This window comes from Haemorhous mexicanus, chromosome 1 (assembly GCF_027477595.1).
Source record: "Haemorhous mexicanus isolate bHaeMex1 chromosome 1, bHaeMex1.pri, whole genome shotgun sequence".
NCBI classification, from domain to species: domain Eukaryota; kingdom Metazoa; phylum Chordata; class Aves; order Passeriformes; family Fringillidae; genus Haemorhous; species Haemorhous mexicanus.
This window is the reverse complement of record NC_082341.1, coordinates 81,373,233-81,397,530: the sequence shown is the minus strand read 5'-3', so window position 1 is coordinate 81,397,530 and position 24,298 is coordinate 81,373,233. Positions and strand designations below refer to the sequence as shown.

Below are 24,298 nucleotides of genomic sequence, written 5' to 3'. Positions count from 1 at the left end.
CCAAGAAATATAGTAGAATCAAATTTAAACAGATATACCAGCTGCCCTTGACCTTATGCTTCACTTTTATCTTGCAATTGGTATCTTGCAATTCTGGTGGAAAATAAGAAATCACTACCAGTATTCCTATCAGTAAACAATTAATTCTGTGAGATATATGTGACAAAGATTATTTTAATGGGCATAGCAGACAACAGAGAGTCAGACTTGGCAGAAACTTTAAATACCATGCTGTAAACACTTCTTTTTCTCGTTGGAGGTCTAAACCTCGTTCAGTCTAAGACCAGAACCATATAAGAGATGGTAGAATGGGAAAAAGGATAGAAATGTGCATCAAAGTCTTGAAGAATTCTGATTTCAAATAAATAATCTCTTCTTTTTCTGGGACAGAAATTCCACACGTGCATTGTAACACTGGATATCCCAAAGCAGTCATACTGCTCAAATCATTTGACAATCTGTCTCACAGTAAAATAATTCCACCAGTCTCCTACCAAAGGCTAAAAATCTCAGTGAGAATCCAGACACTTTAGTGGGAAACCCCAAATTCCCAAAGATGTATCATTAGACATCACAGGAAAGTGTTTGGATGGTGTGATGTATTCAAATTGACTCCACAGGAAACCTTGAACCACAAGGTGTATAAACAGAGGCCAAGAAAACTGCAGCATGGTAAGTATATTCTGTAAAAAGTCCCTTCCCCGTCAAGTGGTCTGCTTGTCATTTCCCTAGAGGAAATATTCCCAGGTGGTTTCAAACAAAACAGTAGTGAGTATAACACTCTGGGAAGCTGGTAGAGAAAGCCTCCTATGTCCATTTATTAGACATTTCCACTTAATGACAAAGAGGCCATTGAATAGTAGAATCATTTTCATTTGGAAGGCACCTAGAAATTAACTATTTCAATCACTGCTCGGACCTAAACAGCTTGGTTGCTCAGGGCAATGTCCAGGTGAAGTTTGAACTCTTCCAAGAACAGAAATTCCACAAAATCCTTGATTAATCTGCTCCTGGGTTTGACCACTCTTGGGTGTAATTTTTTTTCCCTAATATCTAATCAGAATTCTTCATGTTCCAGCCTGAGTGTTACTTCTCCATCTACTTCTTCACTCCTCTGAGAAAAGTCAAGCTCCTCCCTTTTCTGTGTCCTCCAAGCAAGCACACAGCAACAGCAATGACTGGAGGAATTTGATAAACTAACTGTCTCCTGGAGGAATGCACTGTATTTCATGGCCCAGGAAGTGAAGTTTGGCATAAGGCTTTGTGAATATACACATCACAGTGTGTTTTAGATAGACAGTGATAATTTCATTACATAGTGGGTTGACAAGTTGTCAGTGGTTGAAGAGAAGCTGATGGTGCAATGAAGCTGTCTGACAAAAAGCAGACCTTAACAGATTGAGTGTGATTTCTCTCATGAGGTCCATGCACTGTTTGGGAATGAAATGCAACTACTCAATGTGAGCAAGACGACTGAGTCTATTAAAAAGAAAAATCTTACACTGGCGGGGAAGAGGGAGGTGTTGGAAGGGCGGGAGAACCTCAACAGATGCCACAATAAGAAAACAAAGATACTCCTGTCATTCCTCTCTAGCGAAGGTAAACTGGAACTATGGCCAAAATCTTAGCAAATACACCAGTCAATACACAGTCATAGCTGCATAGCGTTTCTTATGACATGAACATTGCCTGACCTTATAGCTACAGGGATTAGCTGTTCCATAGTCAAAAAGGTACCAATCAGCCTCCCTCCAGAACTGCAGGTTGATTGGGACTGGCATCTTGAACCTGGACTTCCTCAACTAATATATCTGCAATGCCAAAAGGTATGTCAGTAGGTAGCCCATTTTCCCTTGGAGCAAGGAAGTAACTAAGTCTGAATTCTTTGTATTAGGTTATGTTGCCATGAGCTCCAGGGTTTGTAGACAGAAGAACATCAGTTTTTATTTCAGGCCCTTTTGCTTTTCACAGGCCATTCTCATGAGGTTATAACTCATTGAGGCAGGAAAAATAAGGTTAATACAGTAAAGTTGCAACAATAAAGAGACAGAGAAACTTCCACATGAATGAGTCAATTGCTTCTGTGCCACTTTTTAAACCATTACAAATAGGTTATATTAGGAATAATCACAATAGAGAGAGCCAGAAAGTTACCTTGCAATATGGGAATAGAGAGTAATAAATTAAAGTAAAACATTCTACAGGTAATATAAGAACTACAGACAGGAAAAGAGATACAATCAATTCTTTTACCTGCTTCTCTGTGAGAATGACTCTGCCTAAGAGTTGATTTTCAAGACCTTTCATTGTTACAGTAAAGTCAATGATGGAGGTTTGAGCACTAATTTCAGGAGAGTAACATGGATTTGGCAGTTTTGTAGTAATGTAAAGTCTGAAGCCATTCATAACATCCACTTCCTTGTCACCAACTTTGACCTCAAGAAAAATGTTAAAAACAAGTCTTGAAATATTAAGAGCCAATACACACTTTTTCAGATACTGCATATAGGAAAAAAGGTTACATTTTTCTGCTTAAAGGCATAAAAATTCAGTTTTAAATCATACATCTGATGCAAGCAATTTGTTGAGAACAGTCAAGGACCATTCAAAAATTATTTCAACTTCTAAAAATTGTCATAAGCAAAGGAATAAGGAACTCTATGCATTAGATATATTAACCATTTGTGAACTTAAACCCTACCTTATTTTTTTTCATTAACATTAATCAAGTTTAAATGAGTTTAATTTTTTTACAGTCCTATATATATTAGGAGTTATTTTGCTAAGGAGAGGTTGTGGGGAGGGGAAGGGAGGAAAGGGGAATTTCCATATGCCTGCTCACTCATTTTATTTTTACCTTGTTGGCTGAACCTGTTTTAATGATGTTTCTTTCCAAAACATTGTCAAGTGCTGGGTCCAGCTCTTCTCCAACATCTTCTACTAAAAGAGGTCTTCCCAAAGAAAGGCTGTCTTCTAAGTGGTTTCTAAAATACTTGTGATTCAAAGAAGTGATCTGAAAACATAGATGCAATACCTTATGCCCTTTTACCAGTCTTTTTCTTAGCTTTATATTTATAAATTATTTCATTTCCTTTAGAGTACTGCCAAAAGCAATGATCCTGTGAGTAGACTAGTATTAATGCAGATTGTGAGCTCAAGGAAAGGTAACATCAGCATACCCTATTGCCAGATCTCACGGAATGCAAAGTTCTATTTTTCAGCTGCAAAGGTAGAAGCAAAGCAGTGCTGAGCACTTCCAATTCTGATATCCTATGAGTGCAACTACTCAAGAATTTCACAGGAAAAATTCACAGGAACCTTTTAGCACCTTCAATTTTATCTTGGATAATATCTCCAAGTCAAACTGCAGCAGGGTCAATTCCAAGGAAAGTATTTTTCTGTGGTTTTTTTCACCCTTGAAAAGTAGAGGTTTATATGGAACAGGACCTTAATAAGTCTTTGCTTTAAATAGTCCTCAGTATAATAGGGATTTTCAACATGTTCAAAAAGCACATTCAGCTTAGACTTTATTAAAGCTGTAAACAAACTTTAACCATTTTTATCATAACTAAGCAACCATTAAAGGTTTCTGCATCTAGGTAGCAATCAGCATGAAAGTGGTAGTTATATTCACAGAGCCACTCTATTATCACACCTCAAACTACTTTTATGAATTTCAGGGATTTTTTTTAAAGTTGGTTTATTGGTGTAATCATAATTGCAAGAATTCCTCATATTTTCTTGTTTGAATTGAATTTGTGTATCTTGCCTCAGACTGTACATTGTAGCACTACATCTTCCCTGTATATATGCAGAGCACTTAGCAGCTGACATCCATACTAAGACAACAAAAATTAACAATAATTTCTGATTAAAAGATGAAAAAATATCTTGCCGTGATTTTTCATTTATAAGCACTTACATGAAATTGTGTTAATCAACTAGTCGGTGTTTTTCTCCTAACACGTTATTTTGAAAACATGTTCATTTTGAAAACATGTTTATTACCAAACATCACCCATGCAGCCCATTTTCCAAAGTTTATGTTCCATTAAAATAAATTCATTAAACAAACTGAGTCACTGCCGCTAAAGGATACACTTCCACTTCTAGTCAAATCTCAAATCCACTAAAATATATCTGAGATATTCTTTATGTTCAAAAACAGACTTTTTGTATAAATGTCATTTCCTAATTTAGGCAAATCAATGAATCGTAATGCTTGTATCCTAAGAATTTTCAGGGATTATGAAAGCACAAGCATTTCAATTACCTGAAGGTCATTTCTTCCTTCCTTATTTTTAATCCAAATTTTACCCTGTGTTTGTGGATCAATTAATAAAGGATAACGAGATGCTTTAGTGACAATGATTCCATTCTGTATGGATAAGTCGTCATTTGGCAAACCTTGCAGGTTCCATTCACTGATAGTTGGAGCATCAGTCAACATTTCTATGAGGTTCAAGTTGTTACAGAAAGGAATTTTTCTGCTTTTCATTTCCTTCTGCCAGTCATTTAACAGCAGACTGCGGAACTCTTGGTTAAAAGGACCAGAATAGGACAGAAATGCTGTAGCCAAGAGTACATCACCTCAAAGAGAAAAGGGAAGAAAAAAAAAAACCAAAACAAACCAAAGCATTACAACTTTGCCAATTCAATTAATGAACAAGCTGTTTCCTTCACTAGTGGCTACACGTTTTGGCTGGTAACTGAAGAACACACTTTGACCCATAAAGAAGGCAAATCAATCTTTTTTACCAAGGCTCACTGCATGGCATGGCAATGCTACATTTCAGTGGAGGCGGCATTTACTTTGTTCTTACTATGCAATTGTAGGAATCAAGAGATGAGCATCTGGCAGCTTTTTAAGGTCAACTCAACACACATGTAACGCTATTCCAAACGCCAGATCCTGCACAAGCAGGACATGGCAGAGAGGACTTAGTCAATAACTCATAGTTCCATCATTTCCTTGTGCACTCATAAAAACAGGCTTAAACAATTGGGAGTGCAAGTGTTGGGGAGGGTCGTGGGTGGGGTGGGGTGGAACCCCTTATAAGTACTAATTCAATTAAATTGCTGTAAATCAATTACAGTGATGAGTACTGGTAATGAAAACTGTCAGAGACATCATTATGGAGGTATTAAGTGTGACAACTTTTAGTCTTCTGTTCAGTTTCAAAATTTTCCCCCTAAATTTCATGACACCATAGTTTGAGAGGGTTTTGTAACTCTGAAGTAAGAATGCAAAATTTAAACTGGAGAAGATATCATACTTTTATACTGAGCCATGGCATTTTTGGGAAACTTTCAAGTTATCTATAAAAGAAAAAGGATAAATCTGAGGGGAAGGTACCCCAGATTTTTAATAAGTTAATACACATGTATGTATTATAATAGCAAATAAAACACCACCTAGTTACTATAATACAACCCATACAACAAGGCTGCTTTTTGTAGCCTTTCAAGGTAAAAAGCAGAGTTCAGCCCACAGTAAATGACGAGATAAATTTCATTTATTGATCTAACTAATGAACCAATTATTTATTACAAAAGTACTTTAGTTTACAAGTGCAAATTTAAAAAATAATAATGACCTTCTAAGAAGCAAATTCTTATGAACATAAGTAACCACAGTTAAAAATATTGATTTCTACATATAAATGTCAGTGCCTGAGTATCAGTCTTCCTCACCTCAACATTTATTCTCAGTTATACACATTTTATTGGGGCTGCTAACACATCCCTCTCTTTGGACTGTTTCCTAAAAATATCAGTAAAGTTAAAATTTTAGTGTCACCACATTCACAGTGTCCATTATCTTTTCTTTTTTTAATATGAACTTTAGCCTTATATTTATTTTTCACCTAACAGGGCTTTAGCAAGGAAATTAAAACAATTACCTTCATTTTTTGAGACAGAGATCTAAGATACAAAGGAAAAGTTTGACACTTCAAATGTTTTCAGTTTCACTACTCATACTTCAAACAACTTGCTTCCAAATTTAAAGGCTGAGATAAAAACTTACCAACCAACCTCTTGGTTTGCATGGCAAATTCTTTACTCTGTTCTGTCCACCTTTCTTTTTCACCTGCTAAACCACTTATAAGACTCGAGGCAGTTTTCATTTTATGTCGGCAACGCTCAGCATCTTCCAGCAAAGTCTAGAGAAAACCATGCACCAAGAGAAATTGTTTACAGTCATATTTCTGATAAGCCAGAAAAAATCTCTACACCTCATTAAACCAGTAGATAAACAGCAGGTTAGAAATGTATTCTTAAACATCTCTATCACCATGGAGAGGAGGGAAAGTGAGATGGAAAAAATATATCAGGACAAACTATCAACATCTCCCAGAAACATGATTCAATATTTCTTTCTAATATTTCTGTTCTTAACTTTTATTTTGGTGCAGTTGTTGAATAGTATGTAAAATTCTTGATACTTCTTCATTCTGGAGAATTCTGCTCAGAATTTCAAATACATCATACAAATATAGCATACATGGAACTTGAAGTTACAGTAGTAGGCACTGAATAAAGAATACAAATAAAATAGTTTTTGAGAGGGTGGGAGGGAAGAGGGGAGAGGATCAGAAGCAAAGGAGAGAGGTAGAAAGCAAAGAAGTAGCATTCAAATACTATCTATCTCTTATCTGCTGTCCATCAACGGGGAATAATAGTGAAATTGAAAGCACACATTAAGTGTTCCTTAAAGCAAGAGTAGAAACTTCTTTTCTGTGAAGGGCAGTTCACCTGTTTTTCTCTCATTGCATTTTCATACTCTGCCTGCACAATATCTAATTCTTCTTGCTTGGCTCCCAGTTCTTCTTGAGCTTTCTGCAGATCCAGCATAGCACTGGTTAGGCGTTTCTCCTGAATTGCTAAATTAGCCTACAGAGAATAAAAACATAGAAGTGTATTCATACATAGAGAATTTCAAAGTATTTGCTACATTTCAGAAAGTTTTCCTGTAATACATTTCCAAATCAAACTCTTCAGTAGAGATTTCATAACTCAGCAAAACCTTTTATTTGAATTTTACAACAAACTAAATTCCTATTTCAGATAGCTGCACTTGAACAGTTGGCTTAATGTCAATTAGAAAAAAATAATTAAAAATACTTCTGGACTTGCCAGTCATTCTTCATGTGACACAAAAGTTAGTCTGGCATGGCTTGCAGAAGAGAATGATGCCTCTAGAAGTCTGTTTGATTTGTCCATCTAATATGCTAGGCTGAAATACAAATCCTGCTCCCTTCTCAGTCACTCCCATTATAATATAAGCTATTCTCTGTTACCATGTTCTTCCTGACTTTCATTCTAACCACTTAGGCCTGTTTTTTTTCTCTACATAACACTGATGAAGAGTATCTGTACAATCTTCTTATGAACTGAGATCTGGAACATTAAAAGAACTAAATCTCAAGGGTTTTTTCTACTTAATTCAAAATTAATGTAGAGCAATTGCAGTAGTGTATTTAACTAGATGACAAATCTTTAATCCCATCCAGTAAGGGTCCAGAGGCAGAAAACCACACCATCTCTTTCATAATTTTGACAACTCATATGTATGAGTGGAAGTACATTTGAAATACATTTTACTGTAGAAGTACAGTGTTCAAGGTAATAAATTTTAAGAGAGGGAACCACCAATTAAAATAAGGCAGATGAAGTTTCCCACAGATTAAATCCTCAAGTGAAGTGAGGATGAGAAGGAGCAGAGGATATCTTTGACTGACAAACAGACATACCTTCAAAGGTAATACTTCTTTGTTAATGGAAAAAAATACTGCCATAGCTTTCGTCCATGAGCAAAGGCCAGCAACATTCCCACATACTCTCTTAGCTGTCTCAATGTTGTAGTCCACCATTTCAAAATAAGGGCTCAAAAGTTCTACCACTTCTTCATTAATTGTGTCTTTCTGAAATTGCTGAAAAAAAATTTTTGACAGTGCAAGATACAAAACGTATGCAGTAAGTGTAGATGATATATACATGTATTTCACAACACATAGAACACTGGAAAGATCACAAGTGTTACTTACAAACAACTTATATGAAATTATTTGTCACATGTATCTTTGAGACCTTTACAAAGTCATTCCACTGTTATATATACTTACAAAAAGGAAAAAAGTTGGCTTTCATTTATGATCTTTGCTATCTCACACTCACTATTCCTGTTACACAGCTAATAATTGTTTCAAAACATCACTGGTCCTGCTAAAAATTTCATTTTGCTTAATACAGAATAAGTTTTAACAATCTTCAAAAAGAAAATGAAGAGCTAAACTCTAGTTCAAAAACATACATTCTGCAAGACAGTCCTTTTAAAGGTCAAGCCATCTATCTTACCTTTAAATTACCTTGTCGAATTACTAGAATGTATTTCATTTTTAAAGAATTTATTTTTACTCTTTTCTTGAAAAAGCATATTTTTCCTTTTTCCTCCTGAAAAGCCCTCAATTTTCTCCCCCAAATTTATTTACAATGTATAATGAAACCAAATCCCAGGCAAACTTGAAAAAGAGCTGTTCTCTGAAGCACAAATAGGTATAATTAAGCACAAGCAAAATGAAATGTCAAAGTCCGTTATAAAATAAAAACCTTTACAAGTAAATGCAATGTGAATACTACATAAATAACATCCATGCCAACCAACCATACAAAGCTGGTCAAGCCTCCTACTAGACCAGTGACAAATTAAGTAAACTCAAAATGCAGAAATCAGAGATTATAATACTCAGTGGAGCAGGAAAACATGCCATTTATTCCAACTAGATAAATCATAATATTATTAGTTTTAGTTATGAAAAGGGTTTGTTTACCAGTTAGTTAGTCTTTCCATTTCCCTAGACAAATCCTGTGAACCAAAAAAATCCCAAATTTTAAAAAGTCCTGGTTGTGTTCATCCTAATAACCATCTATGCTTTTCCAAACCAGCACACAAGCTAAAATGTTGAAAATTAATGAAAAGTTAAATACCAGACAAAAAGATGTTTGTTATCAGCTTTAATGAAACAGACAAGTAATGGCTATCCAAACCAAATGCTTCAAGCTTTGAGTCATTTGTCAACTAAAACAATTTCATTGCCTTACTTAGGAAAAATTACAGCTGATTTGCAAGTAGGATTAAAGTTTATGTCATTCTGACTTATTTATTCTTAAGCCCTTAACATTTCAGATCTATTGTGTGATTTCCCTTGCACATTTGTTCTCCCACGAACATCAGAGAAAACATTGTCCCTTATTTTCTTACATTATAAAAACTTTAAAAAAATAGAAAAAGGTTGCCCAAGCACCTGTAGGCTCTGTAAGAAGTTCCCTGTTGTCATCAGCTTCTGTGATTCTTGCCACGATGGGACAGTACAGCATTTTTCCGGATCAATTTTCACGTGGTTGACTCTGCGCTGGAAGAGCAGCAGCACGCAGTCCATGATGCGCATGATGAGGTGAGGAGGCCGGCCCAGCGTGCGCACGGTGGCAATGTCTGCAGGCTTTATTGTCTAGCAATTGAAAACACAGGGCAAAGCAACTGCTTCTTCTGTTTAGTTAGTAAAACGTGAAGCATAAGCTCACCAACAGTATTAATCAATGGGAGAAAAAATAAAAATAGATATGTTCTTTTTGCCTCTAAAAAGCTTGAAGCTAGAAAAACCCCCCCATCAGATTTTCACTACTCCTATCAACTCCTAGGAAACATCACCACAGCACCTCTACAGCAGCACCTCAAAACTCAAAACTACCATGAACTGTTTTGACAATAAAAAAGAGCAAACCAGAAATATCTTGAAATTTTACTTGTTTTTTAAATGCAAACATATTGACCAGAAACTGTGTCTAGAAAGGAAATACTTTTTTGTTGACATCCAGCAAGCAAAGGTGACTTAAGGAAACCAGTGAGAAGGCCTGGTATATGCATATGTTTGTACCTTCTAATACATCTTACCAGGAATATTCCTGGCATAGAAGCAGGCCCACAAGAAAAATGTATTATAAGGTATAAAAACTTAGGCCTTAATAAGAAGGGCTAAATAAGTCTAGGGTGTAAGTCTAACGCTGTAACTCATAACTCCACATCAAGAATCGGAAAAGACTTATCAGAAATATCTGCTGGACATATCTCCTTAGAGAAGAATTGATTTGAGCAGCAGCATTTACTGCACCCCATACAAAGCAACAAAACCACTGAACAATGGGAACAGCTGATGGGCAGACCCGCTTCTAAAACACACACAACTCTGAGCAGAAGCTTTGCTTATTTACAGGCAGTTTAATCAGTCCAAGTACACGACAGCCCAAACAGTAAGCAACAGATTACTTAGTAATCTGAGTACTCAGAGTACTGTGAGTGTCGTGACATCTTGCCTCTAGCCTAGCACTGGAATTCATGAAGGCAGATTTTAATTACTTGTGTCTACATTCAGTACAGGGACTTCAAAGCACTGCAGACTACCCAGGTCACCCTCCCTCTGCCAGCCCTTTATCTCCCTTCAATATTTTTCTGCTTGTTGGGTTTAGTGTGCGTCAAATAATTCACCAGAGATTTTCCAGATATCTGTGTGAAAACTTTAGCCAGTGATTCTTAGTGACTGTTAGGAAATTCAGCTCAGCCTTATTTTTGCTAACATACAAATTGTGGCAAAATTATTATATTTCAATTTTATTTATTTCTTTACTTGTCTATAGTTATGCATTTAATGTGCTATTTTTATTACAGGGCAAAGTGTAACAAGGTTTTACTGAACTCTGACAATTCTTACTCAAGAATTGATTCTTACTTTCAAAATCTAATCTCACTATATGTTTAGAAATGCTTATAAGATGTTGTGTACCAACCTTTCTCTTAATGTAGCATTTATCATTCTTAAAATACATTAAAAAGTGACTAAAATAGCTAATAACTTTTTTTTTCATCTGGTAACAACCCTTCTATTTGTCAAATATTTTAATAGGCATTTATCTATTCTGCAAGCAGAATTCTACTATAGGAATCCTAGCTCAAATTTGCAAATCTGTAATGATTATGAGATTCATTTTTTGAAAGATACAGACCTATACAGAGAAGATTCTTGCTTAATGGAGTGAATGAATGAATGAATGAATGAATGAATGAATGAATGCTGAGAATACATAGACACATTCTGCTAGGTCTCTTTTTATGATAGTTTGCCTTTCCCCTTTAGACATAGACAAAGCAATTTATTATAGAAAATTCAAGAAATTCAAGATTAAGCCCAAATGGTTTTTCCCATTGAGAAGTTTTACAATAATGCCAGCATCACTTTTTCTTGAAGTCAGGTTTTCATTTATTAGCACCCTACATTTCAAGAAGAGCAGTATTGTTTTGGTTCAGCCATTTTAGTCAAAAGCAATCTTTAATAAGATACAGGTCCAGACACACAATACTGGTGCCCTCTTGATACTGCAGATGCTGACTAATTAACGTTGCTTATTTTTTCACCTGTCAGAATGCTTGCCCACTACCAGGTTTGCTGTTTTGTTGTTGCTAACTCTTTAACCTTTTTCCTGTGGCTACATATCAGGGTCTTATAATACAAACCTTCTCCCATATTTCACTCTTCCCAGCTGTCAGGTCATCAACCTTCATTTAGACTTTTGCACTCTGTCCTTTAAGCATCACGGCAGAGGCTGTTAAAGATCTTTCACTCAAAGTGAAGTCTTGCATCCAGAAGATCCATAAAAATTGTTCTACACTAGGTTTCAAAGCTAATCATGCTATTTCTTCAAATCAGTCTTTAACCATCACAACTGCTGGCAGCCTCTCAAATGGAAAGGTGTAATTTCCAGCAAATCTACATAAAACCCTTTGAGGTTTTTCTATCCTTCAGGTTTTTTCTTCATACTTTTCTGTTTCTTGAGATGTGAGCTCCCTGCTAGCATCTAACATGTATATTTCAGATTTCACCAGTACTGCTCACAGCAAAATGCCTTGAGGCACATCCTCCTAAAAAGTCAGCTGAGCAGACAAAGAGAAATATATTCAAATTACAGTTTCAAAGAAAAGTTAAAACTCGCCCTTTTCTGAAAACTGGCTATTTTGGGGTTGGTACTCATGTGAAAAAAGGAAAACAAAACAGAACTTAAAAAGCCTCAAAATACATATATTTATTTTCTGTCAAGTGAAGAGTTATGCAATGCACCTGCAATTTTGTGTTTCAAAGACATCCACCTTCTTAGTGGTAATGCTGTACATGGTCCAAGTACTAACCTGTAAGGCTGCCTCTGCCTCTTCCAAAGCAGGCTTGGCAGCCTCCAGCTTCTCTTCAGCAATGGCTTTGTCAACTGTGATACTGTCTACAATAGCTTGGGCTTTGTCTTTCACTTTCTGAACATCACCCTTCACATTCTCAGCTGCCTGTGCTTTCACAGTAACTTCTTTCAATACCTAGAATGTGAGAAAACCCGCATGCCATAGTTAAAAGAGGTTTTTTTTATAAAATCATATCTTTCCAATTCCAGAAAATTCAAATAACATAAATTTTCTCCAAGACCCTTCCTTTTCAACACTTAACTTCATTTTAATTGATTAATCTCTTCAAAATAGAAGGAATAAAAGGAGAAAAAAAATCAAACAGCAATACACTTTGAAGGCTGTACATACCATGTCAGCTTTTTCATTGGCAATTTGAAGCTCCTTTTCTTTTACCTCCAGTTCTCTGCTTAGAGCAGCCACTGACTCAGAGGCCTCTTTCAATTTCTCCAGACCAGTATTTATTCTGAAGTTAAAAAGCAAAATAAAAGGCATCTCATTCACTATGTAATTTATACTCTACTTTCCATCTATAGAATAAATCACATCAATCAGAATGAATAATTGCAAATTATATTTTACACCAAAAATAAGACTTGGGCAACTTTTACCTTTCTGATATCTTCAGAATCAATCATGTGGACAATAAAGTACAATAATAAAGTTTGTGGCTTGAAATTTTACCCACTTCTGATCAAACAGTATGCCTTTATCATTGCATAAAAAATCCTACATGTTGTTCTATAAATGTTTCTCTTGAGCCAATAACCAAAGAATTGAGTTTTGTACAGCAGAAAGCATTTCCTGATCACCAAAATTCTGAAAATTATAACCAATCAATATTTCTTATTTGAAGTGGAAACTGAAAACAAACCAAGACCAAACAAAAGAAAATAAAAGAAAAATAGTGTTGAGATAAGACTTCTCTGACTCAGCATTAAAGTGCCCCTTCAACAGTTCTTTATTTTCTATCAAAAATTCTTCACTTGGGACTTTTCAGACAAGTTTAAAAGGCCCCTACAGAGCTATTGCTAAGACTATGCAGTACTTGGACAGCTGAACAAATGCAGGAGAACAGAAAAAGTGTAACCCCCCACAAGTTCAGACAGTGCAACTAAGTTTAAGTGGAAGAAATTGGACTTCATGAACTGACTTGGTAAATCCGAAGGTAAAAACAGGGCAACACTCTTCTGTTTTACAAGCCTTCACCCCTAACATGACTACAGGTTTCAAACTCAATTTGACTTTGAAGACAAAGAATGTTTCAAAGCCAAATAAACAAGCTAAAGCCTTTCTTTAAGGTTTCCAGCTCTTTTTAACAATCTTTCAAAACTGAGAAGGCAATTTTTCTTAAGGGTGATACCAACTGATACACTAATTGTTAATTTTACATTATAGTTGGGTGCTCCTGACATGAAGATGTATCTGCAAATAGATATCATTAGTTTAACAAAGCATCTGAAAATAGGAATATCAAAACCACCTTAATAATGTACAAGTAAAAAGCTCAGGAGTCTAAGTGAGACTGTGTTCACAAAACCACTTAGGATATTCCTTACCTGTTCATAACAGGAGGTTACAAGTGTTCAGCAAGGAAACAAAATTTGGCAACTGGCAAATTAAATGTTATTATTAAAATATTATGAAACTACATGCAGATGTCTTCTTTTACTCTTTGAAAACACATGGCTATAATTTATATTCATCTCATATTCCCTCTATGTCTATTTTTCATGCACCACTACTCTTCCCCCCCCCAAATATATATATAGTCTTTATCTTATATGACAAGAGCAACTATAATATTTGAATGAGTTACACCTTCACATAATTTTAGGAATGAAAAATACCTTTTTTTGCTGTGCGAGGAGACAAGCCACACATTGAAATGAAGCATATCAGAATATACCTACCTGGGGAAGAAAACTACAGGAAAACAGAAGTAACCTGACTAGTTTACCTGTTTGATAATATTTGCACTTCAGCATGCTTTTCTTTGTATGTGGTTTTATATCCCTGAATAAAGGCCAGGTAGGATTTGGGAGTCACATGTGTAGAACGTCTGTATCTTTGAAAGTAATCAGAACACTTTTCTGCCACTCCATCCTGGAATGAGCCCATACACTGCACAATTTCCCGCTTTGTATCAGCAGTGCAGTCCATATCAAATGAGGACAGGAAGTGTTCAGACACTTAGGAAAGAAAGAAAGCCTAAATGTTTGTAAATATTTATAAAAACATCTTAGCTAATAAACAAGTCACTATAAAACAAATGAGCATGTAGTATCTTGGCTTTCACCCAGCTTCTGAAAATCCATTCTTCTTTACTCTTCACCATCAGATTCTGAATATTATTCCACACCTGTCAGTAAAAAGTATAGCCAAGGATCTGTCATTCTTCATCTCCAAAGTGTGCAACTGCTTTTTCACTCTGAACTAGCTGCTACCTACCAGGGACTGGGTAATCACAGCCTTCCTTTGTATGTCCTATCACAGATATATTCACAAATAATCTCTTTCTTTACTAGCATCTTTGCCTTCTTTACAAATACTTTTAAGACATCTTCATGGAGAATTTTTCTTTAAACTGTGTTCAAAAGCATTCCTCTGTTAGAAATATTTCGACAGCTTAATAAAACCGGCTTTAAAGAAAAAAATATCTACATCAAATTTTAGAATCAAGTAAGTTTGTTCTGGCAAAATTCAACACAATTATAACAGCTACATGACCGCTGATCAGAAAATTATGTGTCTGCAAAGGTAAAACCTACACGTACCTGCCACCAGAGCATCCTTAGGCCATCGGCTGAACCAATCTATAGTGCATCCAGAAATGAGAGCAGGGAACTTTAGAGCCCTATTTCGGAATTTTTCACCAACTGGTGAAAAGCAAAGAACTACATGGAGGTTCTGACGGACTCTGGCCATGAAATAGTCATACAGAGCTTCATTGGTTGGAGGTCTTCGTGGATGTTCCTTTTTGAAGAAGGGAATGAGGTCACTAATGATCTCATCTATCTCATCACGTGCAAATAAGTTTGACACCTTTGGAAAGAAAGAAGATTTTTCATGCTTTTTGAGATGATCCAAAATAGAGGATATAGCAGAAGGTTCTTTTAATACACAGCATTGCAGGAAGGGACATAGATCTCAGACACTGAAGTTATTAGCACCCCCCAACTCCTTTCTTTAAGCAAGAAGTTTTAATGAAGTGATTCCATTAAATAGACTGAAATCTAACTTGCTGTAAATTTTAAACCCCACCCCCCAATAGCTTTCATTCCTTCTCTTTATATTCTAATAACTAGTAGCAATTACTCTGAAACATAACCCTAAAATAACAAAGTAAATAAAATCCGTCAATTCTGGACATGAATTTACCATACAAAAACTAACTGTACACTAATAGTTAATTTAACTGGCAACTTTTCAGAACATCAGTAATAGTTCTCAAGTCTAAATTTTATTTTTTTAAAGCTGTTCTCATATCCCTTGAGATAGCTTTGCTCAGTCTAACCTAGGATTCTGTAGTAGACTGCTTTCATTTTTAATAATACTTTAATGACAAAAAGCACTTGAGTTCTAGTTTTTGGAATTGTACTCTTTGACTTATAACAAAATAGTCAAATAAACTCTGTTATTTTACCTCAGAATTATGACTTTTAAAAAGCAAAATATTGATCATCTTACCTCTCCTGATGACAAAACATTGTTCAAGTATTCCAAGAAAGACTCATCTTTGATCTCGTTGTCTGTAAAAAGAAAACAGGTGCCTTTGCCTTGCAGTCCTGCTGTTCTGTATAAGAGTTTCAGATCCTCCATCAAGTTTAAAGTGTTGTATGATCTACAAAAAATACCGAAAAAGTTAGTTGAACAAATACTCATCTCTTTTAAAAAAAGTCTTCTGACCAAAAGGGTAAAAAACCCCAAGAAAATTTAAGTTAGAAACAATGTCTTGGAACTTAAGGCAAAAAGGTGCATATTTCAGATAGGTCCTCCAATGAGACCCATGATAAGCAACATTCCCACAGGTGAACCTACAACTTCTTCTGCAGCCAACACACCTGCAAAAGATTTAAAATAATTTCCCTTCTCTAAAATGATATTTGAGTACCAAAATTGACCTGTCCTACAGACAGCTGGGATGGTATTCATTCTGAGGCATTCAGAGAAGTATTTATAATTTTTTTTAATCTTTATTTCAAAATAAACCACACTGGGTTGAACAATGTGAAATAAAGCAAAAATGTACTTGGAAAAGATTGTCAAAATACTGATAGATACCTAAGATTTACCAAATTAGAGGGCAGGGATAAAGATTCAACATCCTCAGATGACAGTATTTCAAATATTACAATAATAATTCATAAAGGACTTTTGGATATATATAACCACCTAAAAAATTTTTCAGTACCATTTAATGTACTGTGCAAAGATGCAAAGATAGAATACTGGTAGTGTCAAGTTTTCTCTTTCTGTGAAGGAAATAAAATAATTTCCTACCCCAAAGATAGAAAAAAATTCACAATTATTGTAGAAAATCAAGCAAATCTAGTAAGTTTCAAAGGATTGTCATGTCCTTCCACTCTATGTGACGGTGATCAGACTACGTTAAGCAGAGAATGTGAGCCTGTTTTATTTATAGGAAGACTTAAAACACAAAGTACATATTTAGTTAAATTTCAGGTAATGCTCACCTTGTCAACATTATCTGGAATGTGTCATAGCCAGCTATGAAGGATGCCAGCCTTGTCAAGCTCTGCTTTCCTGATCCACCAACTCCAACTAAGAGAGCATTTCCACGAGGAGTGCGAATCACACGGGAAATCTGTGTAATATACCAGTCATTTATTGCTACAATGTGTAAGAGTCACACATTCAAAAATTCTATGCTACCACATTGAAAAAGTTATATTAGAAATGAAGAACAAATTAAAATTTTAAGGTTTAATTAAAGGAGTCCATATGACTATTAATATATTCTATGGACATTTGTACTTTACAATATTTTCTGTTGACCTGTCAAATAGTATAGCAACCATTTGATTCCACCACTATGTATGTTCAGTTATCAGTAATATTATATCTCCCACAAAGTGCAAGTAAATCTCAGCTGTGATTTCTTAGTGATGTGCTATCACAGCATGAGGGATTATGAAAATTGGGAAGGAAATCATTTCCCCAATACCATGAACTCTGGATAACCTTGGTAAGATTCATCTCACCACATCCTCTCATCGTGACCTCAAGGACAGGATGTCCCAGGCATGTTAAATTCGGGATAAAGAGTCTTGAGTATTCTCTGCAGCAGGTAATACTACTGCCTTTATAACAAAACTTGTTACTCTTCTCATTTACTTGACTGTAAAAATGCACAGTACCAAGTATGAATATTTGATCACAGTGAAACATCTACCAGTTAGATCAACATTTCTTTCCCACTTCATTACTTATCTTTTAAATCAAAAGGCAGTAGCTTCCTACTGCTCCACATTTCCCTTCAATTCAGGACTGTGCAAGGTAAACAAACAGAGCCTTTAGAATTCAGAGCCAAAAAATTTTCAGCAGTAATGGTGAACTGCATACCGCACTTGTCCTACTGCCCACAGCCAAAAAGAATGCCATGAAACATGGCAGCCCATCAGTTGCAAGTGGACAGACCCTCACTGTTCTCAGAAGAGCCTACGTTAATATCCAGAGCAGCACAGAGCCAATTCCCTCTCAAAGACACAATAATACCAGCCAGCTGGTTAGCAGCTGGTCTCCTCCGTACAAGCAATGATGCACGGGATTGGCTTCTGTTCTCTTTATTATCTTGAACAGCTCTTTGATGACTCCAGAATTCCATCATGTAAGTAAACAACCTGGGACACTTATTTACTTACCCTTCCTCTGAGTTACCTCTTTCAAAGCTCTTAAAGATAGCCATGCCAATTTCCCCAAATTTGAAAAGCATTTCTTTCACATATTGAATGTAATGTGTTTGTTGTTTTCCATCGGTTAATGTTTCATAAGAAAGATAAAATCAAGTATGAAGGCTTAGTCTAAGCTTTATTATTTAAGCAAAGAAAATTTAATTTGCACAACACCCTTGCAATATCAATGATCATTTCACTAATGGCTATTAGATCTGTTCCAGGCAGAGGCACACAAGCTGTTAATTGGAAACTTTGCTCTCTATTTAAGATATCCCTCAGCTTTAACTCATTTAAGTCATATTATGTCAGCTCAGATTAGGCATTACCTCAACTGTGCCTAGCTTCTAAGAGAAAGTGAGATGTCTCAGGTCTACACAGTTGTTCCTGTTTTCAAGAATTTAGAATCATAGAAACACTTTTTATCCAAGCAAAGCATTTTTCATAAAGCATAAAATTATCAGTTTATCCAAGCAAATACTAATAAATTTTTTCAGGTATTTACCATCTAGCTACCCAAAGATATTTCGGATGACAGATGGATGTTCAGTGAAAAAAAAAAAAATTATTATATCTTAAACTTAAATAGTTTTTTCCTAGAAATAAATGAGAAACTTAGTGGTAAGTGTGACGATTATTTACAATTGTCCTAAAGAAATCCAGAGCAGAACATCATTAATTTTGCAGTGAACCTTAGAATGAAAGAGACTAATTTTGTGAAACAACAAGAATTCACCCAAAAATTTTGAAAACCGCACATGCAATGTGCTTGTCAAATATAATTAAATTAAAATTGTTTTGATATTTGATATTGTATTTGGGGGGGGGATGATGCAATTACACATAAAGTTCTTAACAATTTTAAAAAATAGCAAAAACCTCAGTATTCAACTTAGACAATAGGGGTTCTAGGGTTAAAAAAAAAAATTTAAAAAGGCTCTCCTTTGTATGAGGCCTATTCTGTGTGAACAATCATATCAAGCTGTGCTGCATTGAAAGTTATGGTCAGCTCCAATCCATATTCAAAAGAACTTTAGAAGTAGTGAGCATACTGTGGATCTACAAAAGAATTTTGGACTACATTAATTCCTACTCCGCTGTGCGTACTCCTTCAGAAGCAACCAATTATGTCTTAACCTGAATTTCATTTGACTCTCCAGAGACAGGAAGGGCTCCCAGAAGAATTAAGAAGGAAGGCTGAAATAGAATTAGAATAGCTAGCACCATGACCCCACCAAACATAAAAGATAGGTATAAAAGAACAGTTCCATCTGGTGCATTTTCTAAAAAGTTTTTAATAGGTTTTAATACCTAGTCACAGCGTGACAGATCAAATATTTGATAGCAATAAATTAGTTGCTGCAGTTTCAGAAGTAATTTACCTTGATTCATGTATACCTCTACTCAAAGGAGAGCTGGGCAAGTGAACAACAACAAATGGCAATCCAGTAAGACTGTACCTTGACTAAATGAACCATAGCATCCTCAAAGAAAACCATGTCCATTCCAGTACCACGAACATTCTCATTGTATGCTTGCAAAAACTTATTTAAACGATCCCGTAGCTGATGAAATGAGGAGATTGGTTCATAGATTTTGGGAATATCTAAATTAGCTTCCTCTGGTTTCTCATCTAGAACAAATAGCAAGTAATAAAACTTTAGCAGTTTAAATAATTGACAAAGATTCAATGATGGGATAAGTAAGTAAAGATAACTAGAAGTTTCACCACCCAGAAACAGGTTCATTAGACTTAATATTATATACTAGATGTACATATGAGAGTGCTGAGTACACCCTGCCTGCAAGAAATGGTAATTTCAGCAATGCAATTTTTAAAGACAAAATGAGAAAAAAAAACTAAAGAGCCATCTGTATCTGAAACTTAAAGGAGGAAAAATTATATTTGTTTATGTGCCTGGAAAAAAAGAAGCACCAGAGAATGAAAGTAAATAAATACTGCAGTTAAAAATTGCAAATAGTCTTTTCTGTAAAAGAAAAACAGTCTAAATTGATCAAATAATTGCACTAGAAATTATGTACTCTTGAAATTAATAACTGCCACAACAAAAAAATATATTCACTGGGAATTGGCATACATTTGTTTCGTTAGGTGATATAAAAGGCACAATTCAACTCTCAAAGAAAGGAGGTAACACTGCTGCCGCCTCATTTTTCTATTCATAACCTTAATCATGCTGAAAGGTGACATGCTTTCATTCATAAGAATTCTTACAGCAAATAAAATTACAGAAAAGTTGAGATTGTCAGGGACCTCTGCAAGTCATCTGGTCCAACCTCTTGTTCAAGATGAGCCACCCAGAGCTGGTTCCCCAAGACCATGCTCAGTTGGCTTATGAATACCTCCAAAGACAGACTCCACAACATCTCTGGACAGACTGCCACAGTGAGAAAAAAAATAAAATGAAAAAAAAAAAAAAAGTGGTAACTGATGTTCAAGTTCTTCAATAGATTTTATCCAGTATATCTACATCTTTCTTGTCTTGGGGAGCCCAGACTCAGACACGGCACTCCAGGTGTGGCCTTACTTGTGCTGAAAAAGGCAAAGGACAACCTCCCTTGGCCTGCTGGCTGCATTTCTTCTAATGTAGCTCAGGATGTCACTAGTTTTTTCTTCCTGCAAGGGTACACTGTTGGCTCACGTTCAGGCTGGTGCCAACGAGCACCTCCAGGTCCATTTCTGCAAAGGTGACTTGCAGATGGGTGACCACCAGTGTATACTGGTGCGTGGGACCTCTCCTCCCCAGGTCCAGGACTTTGCACTTCCCTTTGTTGAACCTTATGGAGTTCCAGCAGTTAAGTTATCTGGGAGCCAGCACAACCTCTGGCATACCAACCATGCCTCCTAGTTTTGTGTCATCTGGGAATTGGCTGGAGGGTGCACTCTGCCCCATCACCCAGACCACTAATGACCAGTGTTGAGGATGGCTGGACCCTGTGCTGACCCCTGGGATACATCATTAGTTACTGGTCTCCAATTAGCCCACTGTCTGGGCTTGACCATTCAGCAATTTTAAATCCACCTCACTTCTCATCCAGACCATATTTCATTAAAAAATACCTGACAAATCTCATTGAAACAGTGCCAGCAGGCAGGTATCAGGGGGTTTTTGGTTGGTGGTTTGGATTTCCTCAAAAATACTACTAGTACAGTACATTTTGCTCTTATTTACATACATTTAGCTCAATTAGTTTCAGGATTTCATGATCTATATATACTACAGGATGTATTTTTCCAGTTATCCTAAATCAGTCGTTTTGCTAAGCCTCTTCTAACTTGCTGAAGAAATATATAATTCAGAACATTATCTCTAATAGGTATAATTAAAATCAATTAAATAAATTATCCCAGTAAAATAAGTATTTTCGCTAAGGCTTAGTAAAGCACTAGAAGGCAGTGTGAAGGTAAGGGACAAAAAGGTGGGGAGAAGAAATCCAACCCCCAACCAAACTCTACTGTACTTAGAATACTGTCTGTAACTTTTTTCTTGTTTCAAATTTTTTCTCCATTTCCTTTCCACTGTACCTTTCTAATGCTTGTGCAGTTTCAAAGGAAAAAACAACAACAGAAAAGAAATAACAAAACTAAAACCCAAAAATACATATTTAAAAACATCTTTTAAGAAAAACATATTTTACCACAGAACCTACTCTCTCAAAATATACAAATTATTATCTTTCAGCTGTCCTTTATATTGCATTTTTTGTTTGCTTGACGTCATCTTAATTTCAGAATTTTAGCTCAATATTGTTTCTGCATATAAACACTCCTCTAGATTAAAATCTAATTAAATCAATTGACTTCTTATTTTAACCTGTAAAAGCACTGGTTAAAGTAAAGGAGTATTCCAGGTGGAAATCAATTTCTTACAAGCTGAATAAGATATTTAAACAAATTAGCAGCTGATAAGAAACTAATAAGAAATACATCAAGGACTGCAGTGATACTTTTACAATTTTGAAACATTTAAAATAATTATATCATCTTAATTCTGTTCCTGCAGTTTTATTATTAATGTCCAAGGACAGTACAATGAAGTACAAAACCTAAGAAAGGGCAGAGTTATCCATTATTTAGAGAGGCAGCCAGCAAAAAGTATTATTTTAAAGTCTTGCTCAGTCTCAAGATTCATAATCACAAGTACTAAACAATGTCAAAACCAACCGATAAAAACACCTTTGAATAGGTGGAAGGTATTGAGATCACTAGCACCACCAACAATTCCTTTGAAGCTAAGATCTAAAAGTTGACTAAGATCTAAGTAATCATGTATTTCTCTCAGGGACAAACATATTGTGCTTTTACAATCCAGAGACAAAAAGATTATGTAGTACCAGTAAACATATTACTAACTGAGCATAGGGCTCTTTGAAGTCAATGTCAGATGCCATTTTTAATATTTAAGAGCTTAGAAATCTCTAAAATCAAGGTCCTGCTCTTACACTTCCATGATAATGGGAAATTCTAAATGCCATTATAGGGACAAATAAAACAAAATTTCACTTGTTATTCTTTTCATTAAAGCCAAAAACAGAAAGGGGGTTCTCAAGGCTCAGGATTTAGGTTAGGTCCTGAAATCTATTGAGGGCAAAATACAGCTCTTCTATATGAGCGTCTCCTGCTTTGTATTTAGATGAAGTTCCATGCTAAAAGGCACATTACAGGACGGGTACATTTAATCTGTCACCAAAAAGGCAAATAATTTTGAGAAATACATTTATCATTTTACATTTATTTTTCAGTTCAATATAATGGCTTCTAGTGTGGACTTAAATTTTTGCATTAAAGATCACTCCTCACCCTCTCAGTATGCACTCTGACTTACATTTCAGTCTTCTCTACACTGATGGAATTTAGCAAGATATTTAAGGCTGTAATTATTTCCTTTCTTACACCAGTTTACTTTTACTTCTATTTTATTCCTTCCAATGAAATAGGTCCTATCCTTTATTCTCCTATTGTCACTTCCTTCTGTCTACTTCAATTATTCAAGAAAAGTTTCAAATAGCCTTGGCCATTCATGCCAGTCTCTTACTGCTCCACTCTCCATCATTGCAGTGATACCAGCACAGATAACTGAATCATCTCATGATCTTCCCCTAAACACAAACATCTTCTGTTCTTTTGCAACAATTGATAAAAATCCCCACGTAATTTAGTGAGATCAGTGACACCACGTTTTTGTTTGAAAGACATAAAGACTTATTGCAATAAGTCATATGGGTTTTTAAAGAGGTTTAACTAGCATTCAGGAAAATTTGAATTAATAGTCATTTGTTACAAAAACATGTAACAGTTATTTCCTAAAGAGTATTGGATTAGCCCAGAGACAGTATTTTTTTTTTATCAGATTTCTAGGGCATGTTACCTACATTGCTGTCCTTTATCTACTACTGCAACCCCACAATTTCAAGTCATTCGTAACAAATTTCCTTCATCATTTTGAAATTAAAAAGACTCATGCTCACTATCTGGCAGTTCTGTCCGTCTGCCACACCAATTTAAATGAAAGCAAGACTCTCCTATACAGACAACTGGATATCAATACAGACTTAGAAATCCCATTAAGGTAAAAAATTTGCCACAGCTGGTAACACAGACTACCTTCAAAGCCACTGGACAAAACAGACACTTTTGATGCATAAACTTACTATGAATTTTTACAACATATTTTTCTTAGTATCTATGATTATCATATCCCCTTGCCTATTCTTGTCATTTCTATGATTATTAAAGTAAATCTTTACCAGTTTTTGCAGGTGCATCCCTTAAGAAGTCAACAAAGAATGCATCTGTTTCACGATTCAGCAAAGCTTTTGGATCTTCAAATTCCTCCTCAATGAGTTTTGCCACAGCTGTGTGAAACCAATCAACATCTTCCGAGGTTGTGAAACGATCAGCAATAACACACTTGCATTCATGCTTCCACAGTTTTATCAGCACCTACATACAAAAAGAAAAAAAAAATAAAGAACAGGGGGCATTTCACAAAATCACAGAAGGAGAGTGGGCCAGTTTGGAAGGGACCACAGTGGGTCATCCTCCCTGCTCAGGCAGGGTCATCCTAGAGCACATGGCAGAATC

General features: G+C 35.6%; 1 protein-coding gene across 2 annotated transcripts in view; it reads right to left on the bottom strand.

The window, feature by feature from the left end:
• Positions 1-24,298, bottom strand: part of DNAH5 (dynein axonemal heavy chain 5) — a 113,736-nt gene that overhangs the window by 18,352 nt on the left and 71,086 nt on the right. For both annotated transcript variants that reach the window (XM_059852160.1, XM_059852247.1), the window contains exons 51-65: positions 23,962-24,157; positions 19,653-19,825; positions 16,975-17,105; positions 15,968-16,121; positions 15,055-15,322; positions 14,238-14,469; positions 12,629-12,743; positions 12,236-12,412; positions 9,306-9,509; positions 7,755-7,934; positions 6,757-6,894; positions 6,029-6,164; positions 4,274-4,590; positions 2,858-3,013; positions 2,254-2,436 (exon numbers count right to left, since the gene is read on the bottom strand). In XM_059852160.1, the coding sequence (XP_059708143.1) occupies positions 2,254-2,436; positions 2,858-3,013; positions 4,274-4,590; positions 6,029-6,164; positions 6,757-6,894; positions 7,755-7,934; positions 9,306-9,509; positions 12,236-12,412; positions 12,629-12,743; positions 14,238-14,469; positions 15,055-15,322; positions 15,968-16,121; positions 16,975-17,105; positions 19,653-19,825; positions 23,962-24,157 (2,760 nt within the window). The remainder of the gene's footprint in view (positions 1-2,253; positions 2,437-2,857; positions 3,014-4,273; positions 4,591-6,028; positions 6,165-6,756; positions 6,895-7,754; positions 7,935-9,305; positions 9,510-12,235; positions 12,413-12,628; positions 12,744-14,237; positions 14,470-15,054; positions 15,323-15,967; positions 16,122-16,974; positions 17,106-19,652; positions 19,826-23,961; positions 24,158-24,298) is intronic.